The 21,662-nt window shown below is 41.2% G+C and overlaps 1 protein-coding gene across 2 annotated transcripts in view; it reads left to right on the plus strand.

The window, feature by feature from the left end:
- LOC100153359 (multidrug resistance-associated protein 4-like) overlaps window positions 1-21,662 on the plus strand; it is a 161,393-nt gene that overhangs the window by 103,323 nt on the left and 36,408 nt on the right. For both annotated transcript variants that reach the window (XM_021082309.1, XM_021082310.1), the window contains exon 25: window positions 21,089-21,178. In XM_021082309.1, coding sequence (XP_020937968.1) covers window positions 21,089-21,178 — 90 coding nt within the window. The remainder of the gene's footprint in view (window positions 1-21,088; window positions 21,179-21,662) is intronic.

Raw genomic sequence — 21,662 nt, forward strand, 5'->3', positions numbered from 1 at the left:
ACAGCCCCTCCAGCACTTGTTCTTTGTGGATTTATTAATGATGGCCATTCTGACTGGTGTGAGGTGGTATCTCATGGTAGTTTTGATTTGCATTTCTCTTATAATCAGCGATGTTGAGCATTTTCTCATGTGTTTGCTGGCCATCTGTATATCTTCCTTGGAGAAATGTCCATTCAGGTCTTTTGCCCATTTTTCTACTGCGTTGTTGGCTTTTTTGCTGTTGGGTTGTATAAGTTGTTTATATATTCTAGAGATTAAGCCCTTGTCGGTTGCATCATTTGAAACGATTTTCTCCCATTCTGTAAGTTGTCTTTTTGTTTTCTTTTTGGTTTCCTTTGCTGTGCAAAAGCTTTTCAGTTTGATGAGGTCCCATGGGTTTATTTTTGCTCTAATTTCTATTGCTTTGGGAGACTGACCTGAGAAAACATTCATGATGTTGATGTCAGAGAGTGTTTTGCCTATGTTTTCTTCTAGGAGTTTGATGGTGTCCTGTCATATATTTAAGTCTTTCAGCCATTTGGAGTTTATTTTTGTGCATGCTGTGAGGGTGTGTTCTAGTTTCATTGCTTTGCATGCAGCTGTCCAGGTTTCCCAGCAATGCTTGCTGAATAGACTTTCTTTTTCCCATTTTATGTTCTTGCCTCCCTTGTCAAAGATTAATTGACCATAGGTGTCAGGGTTTATTTCCGGGTTCTCTATTCTGTTCCATGGGTCTGTCTGTCTGTTTTGATACCGGTACCACACTGTTTTGAGGACTGTGGCTTTGTAGTATTTCTTGAAGTCTGGGCGAGTTATGCCTCCTGCTTGGTTTTTGTTTTTCAGGATTGCTTTGGCGATTCTGGGTCTTTGGTGGTTCCATATAAATGTTTGGATTGTTTGTTCTAGTTCTGTGAACAATGTCAGGGGTAATTTGATAGGGATTGCTTTGAATCTGTAGATTGCTTTGGGTAGGATGGCCATTTTTACAATATTGATTTTTCCAATCCAGGAACATGGAATATCTTTCCATTTCTTTACATCTTCTTTGATTTCTTTGATTAAGGTTTTATAGTTCTCGGCATATAGGTCCTTTACCTCCTTGGTCAGGTGTATTCCGAGGTATTTGATTTTGTGTGGTACAATTTTAAAAGGTATCGTATTTTTGTATTCCTTTTCTAATATTTCACTGCTGGTATACAGAAATGCCACTGACTTCTGAATGTTAATCTTATAGCCTGCTACTTTGCTGAATTTATTAATCAGTTCAAGTAGTTTTGGGGTTGAGTCCTTAGGGTTTTCTATGTATAGTATCATGTCGTCTGCATACAGTGACAGTTTTATCTCTTCTCTTCCTATATGGATGCCTTTTATTTCTTTTGTTTGTCTAATTGCTGTGGCTGGGACTTCCAAAACTATGTTGAAGAGCAGTGGTGAGAGTGGGCATCCCTGTCTTGTTCCAGATTTGAGTGAGAAGGCTTTCCGTTTTTCCCCATTGAGTATTATATTTGTTGTGAGTTTCTCAAAAATGGCTTTGATTATATTCAGGAATGTTCCCTCTATACCCACTTTGGCGAGGGTCTTGATCATGACTGGATGTTGGACTTTGTCAAATGCTTTTTCTGCGTCTATTGAGATGATCATATGATTTTTGACTTTTTTTTTTTTTTGTTAATGTGGTGTATGATGCTGATTGATTTGCGTATGTTGAACCATCCTTGTGAACCTGGGATGAACCCAACCTAGTCATGGTGTATAATTTTTTTTTTTTGGTCTTTTTGCTATTTTCTTTGGGCCGCTCCCGCAGCATGTGGAGGTTCCCAGGCTAGGGGTCGAATCGGAGCTGTAGCCACTGGCCTACGCCAGAGCCACAGCAACGCGGGATCCGAGTCGTGTCTGCAACCTACACCACAGCTCACGGCAACGCCGGATCGTTAACCCACTGAGCAAGGGCAGGGATCGAACCCGCAACCTCATGGTTCCTAGTCGGATTCGTTAACCACTGCACCACGACGGGAACTCCTGTATAATTTTTTTGATATGCTGTTGGATTCGGTTGGCTAAGATTTTTTTGAGAATTTTTGCATCTATATTCATCAATGATATTGGGCAATAGTTTTCTTTTTTGGTGGTATCTCTGTCTGGTTTTGGAATGAGGGTGATGGTGGCATCATAGAATGTCTTTGGGAGTATTCCTTCTTCTTCAACCTTTTGAAAGAGTTTAAGGAGAATGGGCACCAATTCCTCTTTATATGTTTGATAGAATTCACCTGTGAAGCCATCTGGTCCTGGACTTTTATTTGTAGGGAGTGATTTTATGACCTCTTCAATTTCATTTCTAGTGATCGGTCTGTTCAGTTGGTCTGTTTCTGCTTGATTCAGTTTTGGCAGGCTGTTAGATTCTAGAAAATTGTCTATTTCTTCCAGATTGTCAAACTTGTTGCCGTATAGTTGTTCATAGTATTCTCTTATGGTTTTTTGTATTTCTGCTGTATCCGTTGTGATTTCTCCTTTTTCATTTCTAATTTTGGTGATTTGGGTTCTTTCTCTCCTCTTTTTAGTGAGTCTGGCCAGGGGTTTGTCAATTTCGTTCACCTTTTCAAAGAACCAGCTCTTGGTTTTATTAATTTTCTCTATTGTTTTTTGAGTCTCTATTTTACTGATTTCTTCTTTGATCTTTATAATTTCCTTCCTTCTGCTGACTTTAGGACTTTTTTGTTCTTCTTTTTCTAATTCGTTTAGGTGGAGGGTTAAGTTGTCAATTTGGGATCTTTCTTCTTTTGTGAGAAAGGCCTGGATTGCTATAAATTTCCCTCTGAGCACTGCTTTCGCAGCATCCCATAGATTTTGAGAGGTTGTGTCTTCATTATCATTTGTTTCAAGGTAGTTTTTAATTTCCTTCTTGATTTCCTCATTGACCCATTGGTTTTTTGGTAGCATGTTGTTTAGTCTCCATGGAGTAGGTTTTTCTCTTTCCTTTTCCCATGGGTGGTTTCTAATTTTATGGCATTGTGGTCGGAGAAGATACTTGAGATAATTTCTATGCTCCTAAATTTATTGAGATTCACTTTGTGTCCCAATATGTGGTCGATTCTTGAGAATGTTCCCTGAGCATTTGAGAAGAATGTGTATTCTGCTTTTTTTGGATGTAGTGTCCTGAAGATATCAATTAAGGCTGACTTTTCTATTGTTTCCTTTAGGATCTCTGTTGCTTTATTGGTTTTCTGTCTAGAGGATCTGTCCATTGATGTGAGGGGGGTATTTAGGTCTCCTACTATGATTGTATTCTCATCCATATCTCCCTTTATGTCTGTTAATATTTGTTGTATGTATCTGGGTGCTCCTATGTTTGGGGCATATATGTTGACGATAGTAACATCCTCTCCTTGGATGGATCCCTTAATCATTAAGTAGTGTCCTTCTTTGTCTTTCTTTATGTCTTTTGTTTTAAAGTCTATTTTGTCTGATATGAGTGTTGCGACTCCTGCTTTTCTGTCATGTCTGTTGGCGTGAAATACTTTTCCCCACCCTTTCACTTTCAATCTATATGTATCTTTTGTCCTAAGGTGAGTTTCTTGTAGGCAGCAGATTGAAGGTTTTTGCCTTTTTATCCACTCAGCCACCCTGTGTCTTTTGATTGGGGCATTCAGTCCATTGACATTTAAGGTGATAATTGATAGATGATTATTTATTGCCATTTGAACCTCAGGTTCCAGTTGATTCTATGGTTCTCCATTCTTCCTTTCTTTTTTTTTTTTTTTTTTTTTTTTTTGGTTGGATGGTCTCCTGTTATTATCTGCTTGAGTGTATTTTTTTTTCATTTTTTGCAAATGCAATATTTGCTTTTGGCCTGTGGTTGCCCTGTTTTTTAATATGCTAACCCCTTCCCATAATTGTTAGTTTTAGGCTGATGGTCCTGTAAGTTCAAACACTTCATTACTATATTAAAATTAAGAAGAGAAACATACAAACTAACAAACAAAAAGGGTTATTTATTTCCTAACATCCCTTGCCCACATTTTATGGTTTTGGTGACTCTTTTTAATTTTATTTTGCTTGAAGCATGTTCATGATTAAATCGTTATGCTGGCTTATTTGAGTGACTGCTCTCTGATTGTGGTTTCCTCAGTCCTAGTTCTTCCTCTTCTTCTTTTTTTTCTTTTCTTTTTCTTCCCTTTCCTTCCTTTCTTTTTGGTTTAAAGAAGCCCTTTCAATATTTCCTTTAACCTGGGTTTTGTGTTTCTGTATTCTTTAAGTTTTTGTTTGTGGGAAAAATTTTTATTTCCCCTTCTATTTGAAATGATATTCTTGCTGGATAGAGTAATCTAGGTTGCATATTTTTCCTTTTAGCCCTTTAAATATCTCTTGCCATTCCCTCCTGGCCTGTAGTGTTTCTGTAGAGAAATCAGCTGATATTCTTATGGGGATTCCCATGTAGGTAACATTCTGTTTTTCTCTTGCTGCCTTTAGGATCCTCTCTTTATCACTAACTTTTGCCATTTTTATTATGATGTGTCTTGGTGTGGGTCTGTTTGGGTTCAGTTTGTTTGGGGCCCTCTGTGCTTCTTGTATCTTGAACCCAGTATCCTTTAGATTTGGGAAGTTTCCATCGATAATTTCTTCAAATATATTTTCCATTCCCTTATCTTTTTCTACTCCTTCTGGAATTCCTATTATGCGTAGATTGGCCCGCTTTATATTATCCGATAGGTCTCTTATATTGCTTTCCAGTTTTTTGATTCGGTTTTCTGTCTGTTGACCAGATTGAGTGATTTCCATTATTCTATCTTCCATATCACTGATTCGTTCTTCTGCATTATTCATTGTGGTTTTTACTGCCCCTAGTTCAGTTTGCATCTCTGCAAATGAATGTTCTAGTTTTTCTTGGCTCCTCCTTATATTTTCTAGTTCCTTTCTGAGGGTATCTGCATTACTGTTCATATCTTCTCTTAATTCCTTCAGTATTTTCACTATTTCTCTTTTGAACTCCAGGTCTGTCAGACTGCCGAGATCTGTTTCATTGCTGACTGTTTTCGGTGAGTTCTCTTGTTGGTTTGACTGGGGGTGGTTTCTCAGCTTCTTCATCTTGCTTGTTGTTTTCTTTCTCCTGAGGGAGTTGTACTCTCCGTGATCGGGCAGTGTTTGCCTTGTCAGTGCCGTGGAATATTTCCTGAGGGCTGGCGTTGTTGGTCAATCTTTTTTGAGGCAGTGTGGCTTTTCTGGAGTGTTGATGGGGCTAACAGTGTTTCTTTGAAGCAAAGGAGGGCTTCCTGAGGGCAGACAGGACTGGGAGGTCCACCCCACGATGGTAGCAGATTTCACTTGGTCATGCAGAGCTTGCTCTGGTGTTTTTAGTCTGTGGGGTTCTTGCAGGGGGTTGGCGGTGTTGGGCAGCTGTTCCTCAGGAGTGCAACACCGCCTGGGGGCTGAAGCAGCTATATGGGTCACTGAGAACCTAAGAGGCTCTTCCCTAGGGCAGCCCAACTCAGAAGGACGGCCTGAGAATGTAGGCGGATCTTTTCACAGACTGGCCAAGCTTGTTGCAGCTTTTCTGGGCTGCAAGGGGGCTGGTGGTGCTGAGCAGTTATTCCGAGGGAGTGGGGCACCCCCTGGGGGCTTGGGCGGGTAGCAGGGCCGCTAGAAACCCAAGAGGCTCCTCCCCAGGGCAGCCTGACTCAGAAAAACAGTCCGAGAATTAGGCAGATCTATTCACGGCCTGGCTAGGCTTGTTCTAGCTTTTCTGGGCTGCAGGCCTTTTCTCGGGGGCTGGTGGTGTTTGGTGCTACTCTGCGGAAGTGTAGCCCCTCCAAAGGGCAAGCAGGCCTGTGCAGGGACAGCCCCTGCGGTGGTAGGCTTCAGGCAATTGTTGAGGCCAGCCCTCCTGGATGGCAGGCAGCCCCAGGTCCGGCGAGAGCATAGGGGGTGGTGGGGGTGGGGGGAGGGGATGCACTGGGAAGCACAGCTTTCAGCTAGCTAGCAGGCCTGTAAGCTTGCTGTGGCATGGGGAGTATTCTATGGGGACCCACCCCTTCTTCTCTCCCCTCCCCAGCATGGGCGCAGACCAGGCTCTTCTCCCAGGTTTCCTCTGATGCGGTTTTCCACTTCCCCGCCCCTAGAGTATTGCTCCCTTCCTCTGCAACAGCTTTGTTTTCTAGTCTCCCAGGCAGTCTCTGCCCTGTCAAATGGTTTCTAGACCTACCAAGCAGTTTCCGCTCCGCCCTGCCCCCCCCAGCCTGTTCTGGGTGTCTAAGCTCTGGAGCCGAGGTCTCGGTGCCCAGCCCCCATCCAGGCGTCCCCCGTCCCTTTCCCGGGGACTAACCTCTGGAGCCGAGGTCTCGGTGCCCAGCCCCCACCCAGGCATCTCAATTTTTGGTGACTGTGCCCATAGTTCAGATGGTCCGTTGGGTTCTTGATCGGCCTTTCCGTACTCCAACTTACTGCTACACTCTTCTCTGCATCTGGAGATTCCTCCAGTTCATTTGATCTTTCCCCCGTGTATGTGACTTTCCAGGGTGCGGGATCCCTTTCTCCTCCGAAGTTCCCTCTTGGGAGCGCCCGTCCCGCTCGGATTCACCTTCTCTCACTCTCCTCTTTTCTCCCGTTCTGCCCAGTAATGTCACGAACTTCTTGCCATTATTGGAGTTTAGGTTCCTCTGCCAGCGATTGGTTGCTGTTCTGTGCGAGTCATTTATTCTGTAGATGTGCTTTTTTTGTTGTGTTTGTGGGAGAGGGCGAGCGTATCCCCCTACTCCTCCGCCATCTTGTCCTCTCTCCCTGTACCCACTTCTGACATGGGCCACCTGAAACTAGGTAGCAGAAATGATGAGTGTGTCCAAAAGTCCTTTTATGTCCTTGGATAAAAGGATTTAGAAATGTGCCCTGCGTTTTTAATGCTTCTTAATAAGAAAAGTTTTATGCTTGTGTATGGAAAAGAATTCTATAAACAAAGAAATAATGTTGGCTCTGCTCATCATGTTTGGAAGCACATCTGAGCAAAGGCTAAACAGACCTTGGCATGAGCAGGTTTAGGTTCTACCCTACTTTAGAGCATGCTCTACACACATACTCTGCATGCTTACAAAACAGAGCTAAGCTTTGTATCCATGCAGATAAGGCTCACCAACCATTGTAAACACAGAACCTTTATTATTCCACTTTTTATGCCTTTGTCTCCAAGGCACAATATTGGTTGATTAAAGAGAGAATGTGGAGTTCCCATTGTGGCTCAGTGGGTTAAAAACCTGACTCGTATCCATGAGGAAGCAGGTTCGATCCCTGGCCTCGCTCAGTGTGTTGAGGATCCAATGTTGCTGTGAGCTGTGGTGTAGGTTGCAGATGCAATTCAGATCCCATGTTGCTGTCACCAGCAACTTCAGCTTGGATTCGACCCCTGGCCTGGGAACTTCCATATGCTGTAGGCGAGGCCCTGAAAAAAACAACAACATTTTAAAATGTGTATGGAAATAGAGAAGATCTCTAATAGCCAAAACAATCTTGAGAAAGAAGTACAGAACTGGAGGAATCATGTTCTCTGGCTTCAGACCATACTACAAAGCTACAATAATGAAAACAATACAACACCAGCACAAACATCAGATACATAATCAGTGAAACAGGATAGAAAGCCCAGAAATAAACCCATGCACTTATACTCAATTTGTCTAAGACAAGGGATGCAAGAATATACAGTGGAGAAGACAGTCTCATTAAGAAGTGGTGCTGGGAAATCTGGAACAGCTCCATGTAAGGGAATGAAATTAGAACATTCTCTAACACCACATACACAAATCAATTCAAAATGAATTAAAGACCTAAATGTAAGACAAGATACCATAAAACTCTTAGAGGAAAACAAAGGAAAAACACTCTTGGACATGAATCACAGCAATATTTTCTTGGACCCATCTCCTAGAGTAATGGAAAGAAAAGCAAACATAAACCAATGGGGCCTGAATTAAACTTAAAAGCTTTTGCACAGCAAAGGAAACCATAAACAAACAAAAAGACAACTTAGGAAATGGGAGAAAATATTTGCAAATGATGCAACTGAAAAGGGGTCCATTTCCAAATACAAACAGGATCAAATTTAAGGAGAATCCCAGCTCCATAGCCTGAGCAGATAACCACTCTGCTAGTGACTTCAAAATCCTCTTGATGGCAGTCCATGGTGGAACTGCTTCATATCGTGATTTTATGTGAGTGTGCGGCACATGCACAGAAACAGGAACAAAAACTTCACAAAATAATATTACTCTTGCTCTGTGCTCTGATAATTTCTGTCATATCAGTTCTAGTTCATATTAGAGACAAAATGATGGTCATGTGGCACCATATTTATTTCCTGATCCATTGGCTGCTCCTGCAGTTTGACAAACATGGTCTCTCCCTGTCCCCTGTTGACCTGGTCCTGGTCTGTGTGAGCCTCATGCCGGGGCTTTATTGTTGTTCTATATTCTCCCAGCAGCCCTGCAAGGTTAGCCCCATCTTCCAGTGAGGGAAATGAGGCTTGGGAAGATTAATAACTTACGGCAAGTCTACTAGCTAATAAGCTGTAGAATCAGAGCTTAGAACAGTCCTTTTTTTTTTTTTTTTTTTTTTTTTGTCTTTTTGCCTTTTCTAGGGCCACTCCCGCAGCATATGGAGGTTCCCAGGATAGGGGTCGAATCGGAGCTGTAGCCGCTGGCCTACACCAGAGCCACAGCAACGTGGGATCCGAGCCTACACCAGAGCCACAGCTCACGGCAATGCCAGATCCTTAACCCACTGAGCAAGGCCAGGGATCAAACCCACAACCTCATAGTTCCTAGTCGGATTCGTTAACCACTGCGCCATGACAGGAATTCCATAGTCCTTTTTTTTTTTAATGAATATTTGTTGAACTGAATGATATTCTCGTCAAGTATTTTTTCCACTTTTTTCTACTGCACACTCAAAAGGATTCCCCAAACCATAACATAGTAAATATATACAGAATAGAGCTGGCAGATATTTCTCCTAGTGTTGTGTCCCTAATTTGAAGGATAGTATTAGTTTAGAAACAGGTTTATTCACTTATATGCCATGGGCTAATGAGTGTCGGGAGAAGATACTCAAAATCTTACCCTCTCCAGCCAAGAACCATTTTTCTTCACAGTGTTGAACTGGCTTTGGAAGTGGAGAAAATCCATTGGTTTGATTCCTTGAAGTCACCTATTCAAGTGCAGAAAGCTTACACCCTTCTTCCCACAAGTGAGTAGGAAGCAGTGTTGCTGGCATCTGAATATCCTGAGGGAGGGAACCTAGGACGCTGAGAGCAGACTCTGCAGAGGGGGCCCAGTGCTGTTTCTCTGCGTTGCCTGCTTGGGTGCGTGGGGCCCACAACAACCTCCCTGACTCCCTGCTCCCTGTAATCCTGGGAGCAGCAGGGAGCTTCCAGAGTGCTCTCTCCATCCCAGGCTCATCCCTGTCACTGCTGACCCCACCATGAGCAGGTTAGAACTGGGGGAGATGTGGTCTTAGCGAAGACCTGCGTAGGAACCAGAGGCAGGGGAGTGGGGACTTGGACTGTCAGTCCTGGAGTCCTGGGGGGACCTTTCAAAAAACAGCTATTGGGGGCATGGACAGTGCTTCTCCATTTGTATTCAGAATTTCAGGAAAAAGCAAAAACTGAAAGCACTCCCTAAATACTTTCCATCCACAATGGGCAGCCACAGTGTATGTGTCCTTTGTGCTCCAGACTGAAGTGTGTTCCCTGGAAAGAACAGCCTTGTGATGATATTAAGGGAAGAACTTGCTTCTCTGAAAGAATCTGGAAAATGGATTTTAGAACTTCTCTGGATGATTCTTTACATCCAGGGATCTTTATCCTTTTGGCACAAAGAAAATTTTTTCTTTTTTCTTTTGTCTTTTGAACTTTTAGGGCCCGCACCCTCAACATATGGAGGTTCCCAGGCTAGGGGTCTAATCAGAGCTGTAGCTGCCGGCCTACGCTACAGCCACAGCAACACAGGATCCGAGCTGTGTCTGTGATCTACACCACAGCTCACAGCAACGCTGGATCCTTAACCCACTGAGTACGGTCAGGGATCGAACCCACAACCTCATGGTTCCTAGTCTGATTCGTTTCCACTGTGCCAAGACGGGAATTCCTCCGACAAAGAAAATATTTTCAATTGAAGAGGGATCCCATGTAAATTTAGTATGTATGATTGTAACTCAGAGTTTGGCACTGAACAGTGTCTGTCATCTTTATCATGATTAAAAAGATTCATTTTTTTATATTTGAGGTTTTTAAAAAAAAAATCATAGCAAAAGCCGAGTATTTTTTAAACAGCCCACACTGCTCTTTTGGTATTTCCATTCCTGCATTTTCTTCAGTAGTTTGAAGAAACTGAACCAGAGCTGTCTCTTTAATACTCCTCCCTGATTACCTGGTTTTCTTTCCCATTTTTCCTTATTAATAAGAAAACTCAAAGAAAGTGGAGGTGGGTGTACTGTTACTGGTAAAGAAAGACAACTGGATTCGAGCCTAATACAGGCAGTGCTTTTTATCTGACACTGAAACCTTTATAAAATCCCGTTGGAGCCGCTGAAAGAGGATTTTATGAGAATTGAGTTCAATCATTGATTCAGAGGTTACAGGCTTAAAAAAAAAAAAAAAAAAAAAAAAAAGGAGGAGGAAGCCAGGATGTACAGTGACTTCCGGTGATTCCCTCAGTCTTGAAACAGGGGCACTGGCTGCCGCTTAAGTCAGGTCCTTAGATTAGAAATGAGAAGGTAGCTCTGAGGAAACAGCAGCAATAGCTACTCCTGAGGATGTATTTTAGTGGAGGGCAGTTTTCTGGTTTGGGACTGAAACGATTGGGCAAACTGTTGTGCTTTATCTGGTTCCTTTGTCACCGGTTGTATTGTTTTGCCTTGATCCCAGGTCCTTAAGCCTCTGAAGGTGAGTGGGTAGGGTTTTTTTTTAAGATAATGAGGGTCTTGTCTTCCAGCAGTGCAGACACAAGGGCCAGTAAGATTGCAGTTCTCAGTCTTGCAGCTGTGTGGAGGGATTATCCACTTACTACACTAAATGCTCTGGGTCACACAGCTAATGTGAACTTGTGTTATATTAGTTACAACAGAAATAATTACTACCGAATGTGGCAAAAAGGATTAAATTTATTTTTGGTTTGTTTTTAATAAATTTCATTGACGTATAGGTGACTTAACAAAGTTGTGTTGGTTTCAGGTGTAGAGCAAAGTGAATCAGCAATACATATACATATATCCATTCTTTTCCAGATTTTATCCCCATATACGCTATCACAGAGAATTGAATACATTTCCTCGAGATATACAGTAGGTCCTTGTTACCAGTCGACTTAGTATATAGCAGTGTGTATATGCTGATCTCAGCCTCCCAATCCATAGAAAGAATAAAATTTTTAAAGTATAAATTTTGAATCATGATGGAAACAATTTCATGGGGGTGGGGGCTGCACCCAAAGTTCCCAGGCCAGGGATTGAACCTGCATAGCAGTTGCAGCCTGCACCACATGTGTGGCAATAATGGATCCTTAACCTGCAGTACCACAAGGGACGTTCCAAAACAGTTTGGAAACTAATGTCCCACTTAATATTTTACACTGAAGAAGAACATTTGTTTCCCTGACTCTGCTGTGCCAGCTAACTCTTGGTAAATGCAGTTTAAATGTGTTCCTTCAGGGTTAGCATACTTAAAAAACAGGGCAACCACAAGCCAAAAGCAAATATTGCATTTGCAAAAAATGAAAAAAAAATACACTCAAGCAGATAATAACAGGAGACCATCCAACCAAAAAAAAAAAAAAAAAAAAAAAAAGAAAGGAAGAATGGAGAACCATAGAATCAACTGGAACCTGAGGTTCAAATGGCAATAAATAATCATCTATCAATTATCACCTTAAATGTCAATGGACTGAATGCCCCAATCAAAAGACACAGGGTGGCTGAGTGGATAAAAAGGCAAAAACCTTCAATCTGCTGCCTACAAGAAACTCACCTTAGGACAAAAGATACATATAGATTGAAAGTGAAAGGGTGGGGAAAAGTATTTCACGCCAACAGACATGACAGAAAAGCAGGAGTCGCAACACTCATATCAGACAAAATAGACTTTAAAACAAAAGACATAAAGAAAGACAAAGAAGGACACTACTTAATGATTAAGGGATCCATCCAAGGAGAGGATGTTACTATCGTCAACATATATGCCCCAAACATAGGAGCACCCAGATACATACAACAAATATTAACAGACATAAAGGGAGATATGGATGAGAATACAATCATAGTAGGAGACCTAAATACCCCCCTCACATCAATGGACAGATCCTCTAGACAGAAAACCAATAAAGCAACAGAGATCCTAAAGGAAACAATAGAAAAGTCAGCCTTAATTGATATCCTCAGGACACTACATCCAAAAAAAGCAGAATACACATTCTTCTCAAATGCTCAGGGAACATTCTCAAGAATCGACCACATATTGGGACACAAAGTGAATCTCAATAAATTTAGGAGCATAGAAATTATCTCAAGTATCTTCTCCGACCACAATGCCATAAAATTAGAAACCACCCATGGGAAAAGGAAAGAGAAAAAACCTACTCCATGGAGACTAAACAACATGCTACCAAAAAACCAATGGGTCAATGAGGAAATCAAGAAGGAAATTAAAAACTACCTTGAAACAAATGATAATGAAGACACAACCTCTCAAAATCTATGGGATGCTGCGAAAGCAGTGCTCAGAGGGAAATTTATAGCAATCCAGGCCTTTCTCACAAAAGAAGAAAGATCCCAAATTGACAACTTAACCCTCCACCTAAACGAATTAGAAAAAGAAGAACAAAAAAGTCCTAAAGTCAGCAGAAGGAAGGAAATTATAAAGATCAAAGAAGAAATCAGTAAAATAGAGACTCAAAAAACAATAGAGAAAATTAATAAAACCAAGAGCTGGTTCTTTGAAAAGGTGAACGAAATTGACAAACCCCTGGCCAGACTCACTAAAAAGAGGAGAGAAAGAACCCAAATCACCAAAATTAGAAATGAAAAAGGAGAAATCACAACGGATACAGCAGAAATACAAAAAACCATAAGAGAATACTATGAACAACTATACGGCAACAAGTTTGACAATCTGGAAGAAATAGACAATTTTCTAGAATCTAACAGCCTGCCAAAACTGAATCAAGCAGAAACAGACCAACTGAACAGACCGATCACTAGAAATGAAATTGAAGAGGTCATAAAATCACTCCCTACAAATAAAAGTCCAGGACCAGATGGCTTCACAGGTGAATTCTATCAAACATATAAAGAGGAATTGGTGCCCATTCTCCTTAAACTCTTTCAAAAGGTTGAAGAAGAAGGAATACTCCCAAAGACATTCTATGATGCCACCATCACCCTCATTCCAAAACCAGACAGAGATACCACCAAAAAGAAAACTATTGCCCAATATCATTGATGAATATAGATGCAAAAATTCTCAAAAAAATCTTAGCCAATCGAATCCAACAACATATCAAAAAAATTATACACCATGACCAGGTTGGGTTCATCCCAGGTTCACAAGGATGGTTCAACATACGCAAATCAATCAGCATCATACACCACATTAACAAAAAAAACCTCAAAAATCGTATGATCATCTCAATAGACGCAGAAAAAGTATTTGACAAAGTCCAACATCCACTCATGATCAAGACCCTCGCCAAAGTGGGTACAGAGGGAACATTCCTGAATATAATCAAAGCCATTTATGAGAAACCCACAGCAAATATAATACTCAATGGGGAAAAAACTGAAAGCCTTCTCACTCAAATCTGGAACAAGACAAGGATGCCCACTCTCACCACTGCTCTTCAACATCGTTGTGGAAGTCCCAGCCACAGCAATTAGACAAACAAAAGAAATAAAAGGCATCCATATAGGAAGAGAAGAGATAAAACTGTCACTGTATGCAGACGACATGATACTATACATAGAAAACCCTAAGGACTCAACCCCAAAACTACTTGAACTGATTAATAAATTCAGCAAAGTAGCAGGCTATAAGATTAACATTCAGAAGTCAGTGGCATTTCTGTATACCAGCAGTGAAATATTAGAAAAGGAATACAAAAATACGATACCTTTTAAAATTGTACCACACAAAATCAAATACCTCGGAATACACCTGACCAAGGAGGTAAAGGACCTATATGCCGAGAACTATAAAACCTTAATCAAAGAAATCAAAGAAGATGTAAAGAAATGGAAAGATATTCCATGTTCCTGGATTGGAAAAATCAATATTGTAAAAATGGCCATCCTACCCAAAGCAATCTACAGATTCAAAGCAATCCCTATCAAATTACCCCTGACATTGTTCACAGAACTAGAACAAACAATCCAAACATTTATATGGAACCACCAAAGACCCAGAATCGCCAAAGCAATCCTGAAAAACAAAAACCAAGCAGGAGGCATAACTCGCCCAGACTTCAAGAAATACTACAAAGCCACAGTCATCAAAACAGTGTGGTACTGGTATCAAAACAGACAGACAGACCAATGGAACAGAATAGAGAACCCGGAAATAAACCCTGACACCTATGGTCAATTAATCTTTGACAAGGGAGGCAAGAACATAAAATGGGAAAAAGAAAGTCTATTCAGCAAGCATTGCTGGGAAACCTGGACAGCTGCATGCAAAGCAATGAAACTAGAACACACCCTCACAGCATGCACAAAAATAAACTCCAAATGGCTGAAAGACTTAAATATACGACAGGACACCATCAAACTCCTAGAAGAAAACATAGGCAAAACACTCTCTGACATCAACATCATGAATGTTTTCTCAGGTCAGTCTCCCAAAGCAATAGAAATTAGAGCAAAAAATAAACCCATGGGACCTCATCAAACTGAAAAGCTTTTGCACAGCAAAGGAAACCAAAAAGAAAACAAAAAGACAACTTACAGAATGGGAGAAAATAGTTTCAAATGATGCAACTGACAAGGGCTTAAACTCTAGAATATATAAACAACTTATACAACCCAACAGCAAAAAAGCCAACAACGCAGTAGAAAAATGGGCAAAAGACCTGAATGGACATTTCTCCAAGGAAGATATACAGATGGCCAGCAAACACATGAGAAAATGCTCAACATCGCTGATTATAAGAGAAATGCAAATCAAAACTACCATGAGATACCACCTCACACCAGTCAGAATGGCCATCATTAATAAATCCACAAAGAACAAGTGCTGGAGGGGCTGTGGAGAAAAGGGAACCCTCCTGCACTGTTGGTGGGAATGTAAACTGGTACAGCCACTATGGAGAACAGATTAGAGATACCTTAGAAATCTATACATAGACCTTCCATATGACCCCGCAATCCCACTCTTGGGCATCTATCCGGACAAAACTCTACTTAAAAGAGACACGTGCACCCGCATGTTCATTGCAGCACTATTCACAATAGCCAGGACATGGAAACAATCCAAATGTCCATCCACAGAGGATTGGATTCGGAAGATGTGGTCTATATACACAGTGGAATACTACTCAGCCATAAAAAAGGATGACATAATGCCATTTGCAGCAACATGGATGGAACTAGAGACTCTCATACTGAGTGAAATGAGCCAGAAAGACAAAGACAAATACCATATGATATCACTTATAACTGGAATCTAGTATCCAGCACAAATGAACATCTCCTCAGAAAAGAAAATCATGGACTTGGAGAAGAGACTTGTGGCTGCCTGATGGGAGGGGGAGGGAGTGGGAGGGATCTGGAGCTTGGGCTTATCAGACACAACTTAGAATAGATTTACAAGGAGATCCTGCTGAATAGCATTGAAAACTATGTCTAGATACTCATGTTGCAACAGAAGAAAGGGTGGGGGAAAAATGTAATTGTAATGTATACATGTAAGGATAACCTGACCCCCTTGCTGTGCAGTGGGAAAATTAATAAATAAATAAATAAATAAATGTGTTCTTTCAGAAAAAATATGTGTGGGCCAATAAATACTGTGTGTATTTATGTGAAGGTTGTGTGTCCTGCTATAAATGTCTACACTGTGTGTTCTACCCGCAGGTATTTATGAAATTAGTTGATTAACTTCATTGCTTAGAGGTGAGTAATTGAATATCTGTCGGAAATGGTCATTAGTTTGACCTTTACCTGCCCTTGCAGTGTCTGTAAGTACTTTTATTACCTTTTGAAGATAACAATGGTTTCTTATGGGCGAGTGATGAAAGTATAAACCAAAATGACCTCTGTGCGTAAAACACATGGACATTTTAAAACAGACATTGTTCATAAGTTACTGGCTTTAATGAAAAATACAGCTTCAGTCAGTTAATGTTGTAATCAGTTATTCTTTTCCATCAACTTTTTATTGAAATTTGACTGATTTTGAAACATATTTGGCACATAACAGAGAAATAGTTATTAAACTATGTTCTTCCATCTAACACTGCTAAATAAATACTTGTATTTGTCCAATATATCCATTTAGACTGTTAGTATAGATTTCAGTGAGGGCCCTTATTGCTGTGGGAAATCTTAACCTTATTTTTTTTTTTTTTCTTTTTACGAACACCAGCAGTGGTTTGGTGCTAATGAGCAGAACCTCCTTAAGGCCTGCAGTGTGTCTGAGGGCTCTGACCACAGCTCAGCCTGAAGCAGCTGCAGGCGTCTGGCAGGGGCTCAGGAGGAGGGACTCCTCTTTCTGCAAAGAATCTCACTCTAGTCCCCAGTCTTTGCAGAGCTTCATCCTCTTCAGGGAGTTTCCTGAAGAGAAGAAGGTGAGGGAGGTGACAGTAGAGAGAGGCCCCGATTATGAAGCAGGTGATTGAACTTTAAATGGGGTCCCTGTGCCTGTTCTCCTGAACCAGCAAAATGGCTGTCAGTAACCTGCTAATACTGTGAGCCTTTTCTTTGTGAATTGAAGGAACAAATTAAAAAACGTTATTTAAATTTTTTTTTTTTTTTGTAGATTAGCTTAGGTAACTAATACCTCTCTAGAGTATATGTTGAAAACCTGGTGGACACTTTAAACCTTAGACCCCTTACAAGACGTGAACTTGCTCCGTGAGAGGAACCTGGAGGGAAAAACTGTTCAGGTCACACAAGCTGTGATGGGCAAAGAGACATTCTTGTCCTTATTATGAGCACAGAGACCCCGTCTCCCTTCTCCCAGTTGGGCTCAAAGCTGGTTCATTAACCTGCCTTTTTCAGGCCCATCACCTCCTCAAACACGAGTCCTTGAAGGGTCCCGCATCTGGGCCCCGGAGTAGAATCCGGCCCCTGGTTTAGAGCCTTGAGGGAAGGTGGGGAGAGTCAGAGGGGAGGGGGGAATAGTGGGCACCAGCCTCCCCTCGCCTGCTCACGTCGTTTGTGTAAACCTCATGGAAAAGCTGAAGGAAGCGCCATTGCCTGGCCTGTGGAAACAGAGTTGCTCATTCCAGAGAGTGAGAAGTTTTTCCAAAATGTAAAGTAGGTGATGGTGATTTCCCTGACAGGGAACTCTTACCATTGCCTAAATGGTTGTTTAGTCTTTGATCCTAAATTTGAGAGTTTTAAGGAGACCTTGCATTTGGGTCTCAGGATTTTTCAGCTCAGTTCAGTATTCCTTTTGTAATGTCACATGACCAGTGATTTTCGGTGCTTTGGAGGTATGTTGGCCGCTTAAACAGCTTTGTGCAAAGAGAGCTCCCTTCATAATTTTTAAAAAATTTTTATTTATATGTAGTTAATTGACAAGGTTGGGATAATTTCTGCTGTACAACAAAGTGACCCCGTCGTATGTATACACATATCCATTTCTCTCAGATTCTTTCCCCACATAGATTATCACCGGACACTGGGTAGAGTTCTCTGTGCTGTACAGCAGGTCCCCAATGGCCAGTCCTTCCATATACCTCAGTGTGCATATGCCAATCCCAAACCCCCAGTCCAACCCTCACAGCCCCCCACCTGTCCCCTTTGGCAACTGTATGTTTTTCAATGTCTGTGAATCTGTTTCTGTCCTGTAAATAAGTTCATCTGTGTCCTTTCTTTTTAGATTCCACATATGGGTGATATCAGATGATGCTGGTCTTTCACTGTCTAACTTCACTTAGTATGATAATCTTAGGTCCATCCATGTTGCTGCTGATGGCGTTGTTTCATGCTTTTTATGGCTAATAGTCCATTGTGTATCTATATACCACATCTTTTTTTTTTTGACTTTTTTGACATTTCTTGGGTCGCTCCCACAGCATATGGAGGTTCCCAGTCTAGGGGTCGAATTTGAGCTGTAGCTGCCAACCTACACCAGAGCCACAGCAACACAGGATCCGAGCCACGTCTGCAGTCTACATACACCACAGCTCATGGCAACGCCGGATCCTTAATCCACTAAGCAAGGCCAGGGGTCAAACCCCCAACCTCATGGTTCCTAGTCGGATTTGTTAACCACTGCGCCACCATGGGAACTCCTATACCACATCTTCTTTATCCATTCTTCTGTCACTTGACATGGAGGTTGCTTCCCTGTCTTGGCTGTTATAAGGAGTGTTGCAGTGAACCCTGGGGTGCATGTATCTTTTTGAATTATGATTTTCTTTGGATAGATGCCCGTGAGTGGGATTGCAAGATCATATGGTAGTTCTATATTTAATTTTTTGAGAAACCACCATACTATTTTCCGTAGTGGTTCCACCAATTTACATCCCCACCAATAGTGTAGGAGGATTTCCTTTTCTCTGCACCCTCTCTAGCATTTATTATTTGTAGACTTTTTGGTGATGGGCATTCTGGATGGTATAAGATGGTACCTCATAGTAGTTTTGATTTGCATTTCTTTAATAATTAGAGATGTTGGGTATCTTTTCTTGTGTTTTTTGGCTATCCGTATGTGTTCTTTGGAGAAACATCAAGTTAGATCTTCTGCCCATTTTTTTTTCTTTTATCTTGTTTGTTTTCTTGCTATTGAACTGCAGGAGGTGGTTGTATATTCTGGAGATTGATCCCTGTCAGTTGCTTCGTATGCAACTATTTTCTCCCATTCTGTAGGTTGTCTTTTTGGTTTGTTTATGGCTTCCTTTGCTGTGCAAATGCTTTTAAGTTTAATTAGGTCCCATTTGTTTATTTTTGTTTTTATTTTCTTTAGGAGGTGTATCTGAGAAGATATTGCTGTAGTTTACATCAGAGAGTGACCTCTGTTTTCCTCTAAGAGTTTTATAGTAGCTGGTCTTACATTTCGGAATGTCTTTTTAATTTTGGATTTTGCTTAGAGTTGTGTCTTTTTTTGGTGGCACAGCGTGTGTCTTCTGCTTCCATTTCTCTCTCACCAGACTTGAAACTAAGACAACAGGGAAAGAAGGTACGGGAGGCTCTCCGAGTGTCCTCCTTCATGGCTACGGAAGGAAATGTCTTCTTCATCTTTCTTCGTGGGCTTTTGTGAGTGAGGAGGAACCAACAGTCCAGCCCAAGGCCAGGCAGGAGGATTTAAGGCTGGTGATTCCTTGCAAAAGCTCCTGGGCCCTCATGGAAGAGTCAGGTCTCCTTTGTTCCCACATCCGTGCATCCCATTGTCCTGTCCCTTCACCAAAAGGAGCCAGTTGGGCTCTTCTCTGCTGCCTGTGTTCTTGTGGTTTAGGTTACTAGAGCTTTCCAGAAGAAAACGTAAATGGCCTATGTGAGCTTATGTGCAAGATCCTGTCTTGAACCCTAGAAGGAGGCTTGTGTTTCCAGAGTGATTTACTTGTGTCTCTTCTGGAAGCAGATGAATAGGAACAATAGGTTTTTTTTGTGGTGCTCATCACAGTGGGTTTCAGGTCACCCTGGCCCTGCAGTTAATAATGAGGTTTTGTGAGGCTCATTCTCCTGATGCACCGTTGAGATGATGTGGGGGTCAGCTGGTGCAGGATCAGAGGTATCTCCTCATGAACAGAGGTACCACAGACCTCAGTATCTGAAACTCTCTTTGCACGTGTGGAGATGTCCCACTTACACACGTAGAAAAATTCCAGATCCCAGAAGACTCTCTGAGCAATGCAGAAAATATCCTAGTTCATTCTTCAGGGCCAATGTGAAAAAATAGAACAGTTTTGCTTTGAGGCACAAACCTCAACTAATCATGCTACTGGTATTTCCTAGTATCAGACCAGAGTGGACAATGTATCTAGCTCTCCTGATGCAAAGTTCATCAACTAATAATAGTGATGATAATAGTAATAATAATAATTTGTATTTTTAGGGCTGCACCTGCAGCATGTGGACATTGCCAGGCTAGGGTTCAAATCGGTGTTGCAGCTGCTGGCCTACACCACAGCCACAGCAAAGTCAGATCCAAGCCACATCTTTGACCACGGCTCATGGCAACGCCAGATCCTTAACTCAATGAGTGAGGACAGGGATCGAAAACCACCATCCTCATGGATACTGGTCAGATTTGTTTCCACCGAGCCACCACAGGAACTCCTCCTCAAATAATTATATCCTTATATTTTTGTTTAGGCAGATGTTTTGTTGAATGCCATACTTTAGGTGTCAAGGATCATAGGATTTGCTGGCAAAATAACCACTCCTCACTTAGTTTAACAAGAATTAGAGGGTTTATTAACAAAAGACTACAGTTAAGACACTGGTTAAGGCATAATAGTAAAAGATAGAGATTCATACATCATCAAACTGAGGAAACACCTACATCCAGATCCAGGCAGCAAGGGAGAGTCCTGTGAACAACAACCTGGAGTCCCAGTCGGGAAGAGCTCCGGGCAGGGCACCCACTCCACAGGTAATACTTCAGTTTGCCATTCGAAAGAGTCCAGCTTTTAGCACCAGGCCATGGGCTGTTCTTTTCTCTTCTTCGGCTTTTTTCTTAAGATGACACATTCCAGCACTTTCCTTTTTTAGTGTTCAGTTGTCTGCAAGATATTTTAGAGCCTACTTTGTACAGTGGAAATTGAGAGATACTGTTTTGTAAACAAGCATTTGCAGCCTTGTTTTTAATGATTATGGTAAATTTTGGTTTTCTGTATTTTAATTCTGTTCTATAATCAGTCTAGCATGATAAAAAGTGTAGTTAATTTAATAACATTCACAATTTTGGGGTATTTAGGAACCTGTTTTATTCACTGGGACAATGAGGAAAAATCTGGATCCCTTTCATGAGCATACGGATGAAGAACTGTGGAACGCCTTAGAAGAGGTAATTTATTAGATGTAATTAACTTGTTAGTATAAGTGTGTGTACATTGGTAGCATTGCAGATAATTAAGGGGAGCTTATGAGTTTAACTGACTTTATTTACCTCCTAGGAGACCATCAATGACCTGGGTACACCTGTAAATGAAAATGTGTGTATTGATGGTGATGAAAACTAAGATGATGCCTTATGTTTTCATTTTAGCTTTATTCCTAGAACCCAGTGTAACCAGAGACATTATCTTGTCCTTAGCAAAGCACTAAACTAGAAAATATAATTATGGGTTCAAATTCTACAAAGTGACCCAATAAATTAATTACCTTAATTACCCTGAAATACTCACTTTATTCCTCAGGTCTTAGGGAACATCTACTAAGTGGAGACAATAGTAGTTTTTTCACTATTAACTGAAAGATAAATGAGATCATACCAATAAAAAGCCATTAAGTTTTGTAAGTGTTTCTAAAGGTAAATTATGTAGTTGGGA

The sequence above is a fragment of the Sus scrofa genome, unplaced genomic scaffold (assembly GCF_000003025.6).
Source record: "Sus scrofa isolate TJ Tabasco breed Duroc unplaced genomic scaffold, Sscrofa11.1 Contig63, whole genome shotgun sequence".
NCBI lineage: Eukaryota > Metazoa > Chordata > Mammalia > Artiodactyla > Suidae > Sus > Sus scrofa.